Raw genomic sequence first — 2,902 nt, 5'->3', positions numbered from 1 at the left:
AAAATTTTATTAAAAATAAAAAATGAAATTATAAAATTTATTTCTATTTTACAAATTTTTAAATAAAATTTTTTCAATAATAAAAATTAATAATAAAAAATATTTAATATTTTCTCATATTTTAAAATTTATTATTTTTAAAAATATTCTATATTTCATGCATTAAAGCAAAATTATTATTTCTAAATTAAATATTAATTATTTCCAAAACAAAATATTAATTTATTTACATAAAAAGCAAACAAAACATAAAAATATTTTAATCCAATTTTTATAATATATTATTTTGATTATATTTTATTATTTAATTTATTATTTATTATATATCATTTAAAAATAAATTCACTTTTTAGATGATGTTGGTGCCGCTGACCATGGTACTTTTTGTAGCGTTGGTGTACGCTCAACCAGCTATAAATGAAATTCGGCCACAAAGCAACAGGCCAGGAAGATTCCTATCTCTTCCCATACCTCAAAAATGTGCAAACCGTGAGTAAATTTTCAATTTTGAAATTTCACGACTTTCTTAGTAAATACAATACTACAATATTTATATTTCTTCAATACTTTTTTTTCACTACAATATTTCTATTATATCTATTATATCTTTATTTTTTATAAATGTTGTTGATTAGCATCCTTGAAGCTTAATTTAACAAACTTAACTGAAATTTAAATTAAAATTCAAAGAATATTTAAATTAATTATTAATGATAAATGTTATTTATATAATTAAATAAGTTTTACATTATTCATTTAAATTTTTTTAATATTTAATCATATTTTATTATTAAATAATGTAATTTTTATAATGATTCAAACTAACTCAAGCTTCTATTCAAATTAACAAAATGCATATAAAAATTCAATAACATTAATATTTATAATATTTTTTATTAAAAATTATTAAAAAATCCTTTTTTATTTATAAAAAATTATTTCATGTTTTATAAAACTGTTTTATAAATTATGTTTTATAAATCAAAAATAATATCACCGATATACGCATTTAAAAAATTCTACAATCTGAGTTTTATATGAATATTTAACTTTATAATAAGATTGTAATGTTATATTAATTTATTTTCTAAACGAATCAAAAAAAATTTTAAAATTCTAAATTTCTATAATAAGTTAAGATTGTTTTTTTACATACATTATAACAATATTGCAAAATTTGCATAATTTCGATTCTCTGCAGTAGTATTTCCGTCAAAGTTCAACATTTCTAATCACGATGACAAAAGTGACATGATATTCATGTTGGTGATAAACACAATTCGTTTCTATGAATCCGGGGCATTTAGATACTCCAGTACGTTTTCCCAACGACTAAAAGAAATTGAGGTTAAAGCGACTTCATGTACAAAACTCTCGCGCAATCTTATGATCATAAACAAAACATTCACTTCTTATGCAAACAAATGTATACTAGATTATTCAGTTTTAATTATTATTAATTACCGATTATTATTATATTATTATTAATTACCGATTAAATTTCATTTTTCTTTTTATTAAAAAATTATATCAATGTATATACATATTAATTTTATTATATTTATTTATATGTATAATTAATTACAAAAATATTCAATAGATTATATTCAATTATATTCAATAGATTTTATGCAAAATTCTATATTAATAAAGAAAATAATATCTAAAAAAAATTTTTTTTTTTAAAAATATTTATTATTTTCTTAAATTATGATTATACATGTATATATAATAAATATGGTAAGAAGAATTGAATACAAAATACATACATATATACAATATACAATATATTTAAATAAATAAACTTTAAGATTTGTCTAATTTTTTAATAATCATTCATAATATATGAAGTAGATACTCAAAAGATACTTTCATGTGATTTAAATGCAAATTCTGATATTTAATTGTTTCGAGAGAATTTTTTTTTATACGTATCAATTTTTCAATTATTAGTAATAAAATTAATATTTTTTTTTAAATTAAGTATTATAAATTAAGTATTATAAATCAGATCAATCTGATGATCATAATTTAAACTGATTATAATTCAATTGCATTTTTTCATTTGATATTATTTAAAATCATTGTAAATTTTTAAATTCTTAATCATATTTATTATTTGAGGTTTCTTCTCTCATGTGAGAATTATTTGAAATTTAAATTTTATATTATTTGAAACTTAAATTCACAAATTTTTTAAATTTTAAATTATTTGAAATCATTTGAATTCTATTTTAATCTAGTATAAGTATAAATCTACAATTAGTTGATAGCTTATTATTAGATCATAGAATACGAAAATAATGTTTCGTTTCGACTCATTTTTGTTCGATGCACTTTCTCACGGTAGAATGCAAAATCAAGAAACTGGCAGATGTCTCGTAATGGTGCCGTGATAATTAGCGAGAGAACGTGTAACAAGACGTTAAGGGAGAGACACCGATTCGGGGTCAACGAGAGTCGACAAAATGGTTACGTAATTTTAAACAGGATGTTTCGTCGGCTTTGTTTTGACCAACTCTTCGCAAATGATGATTCGTTCAACATGAAATTATAAAAAACTTATTACCAGTTGCCAATTTTTTTTATAATTATAATAGTATTTTTTAACACTATTGTTAATTTTGTTTTAAAAAACTTTTTGTGCAAAGAGATTATGAAGATTATATTTTATCAAAAATAGAATTTTACACAAAATAGAAGTTTAACAAAAATAGAATTTTGTTATTATTATTTTTTATTATTATTTTATTATTATTTTAATTGTTTTTTTTAAATTTCTTCAAAGATTTTTTTTTTTTTAATTTTGTAAAAATTATTTTATAAAATCATTATTGATTGTGTCTTAAAAAATTTAAATGGTTTAACTCTTAACAGTTAGATGATATTTGTTACCATTGTT

The 2,902-nt window shown here is 19.1% G+C and overlaps 1 protein-coding gene across 1 annotated transcript in view; it reads left to right on the top strand.

Moving 5' to 3' along the window:
- Positions 1 to 344: 344 nt before the first annotated feature.
- LOC102672958 overlaps positions 345 to 2,902 on the top strand; it is a 22,041-nt gene continuing 19,483 nt past the window's right edge. The window contains exon 1 of the mRNA XM_006623332.2: positions 345 to 489. Within this exon, the coding sequence (XP_006623395.2) occupies positions 354 to 489 (136 nt within the window). The 5' untranslated portion in view covers positions 345 to 353. The remainder of the gene's footprint in view (positions 490 to 2,902) is intronic.

This window comes from Apis dorsata, unplaced genomic scaffold (genome assembly GCF_000469605.1).
Source record: "Apis dorsata unplaced genomic scaffold, Apis dorsata 1.3 scaffold_883, whole genome shotgun sequence".
In the NCBI taxonomy this organism is placed as follows: domain Eukaryota; kingdom Metazoa; phylum Arthropoda; class Insecta; order Hymenoptera; family Apidae; genus Apis; species Apis dorsata.
This window is presented reverse-complemented; position numbering and strand designations above follow the sequence as displayed.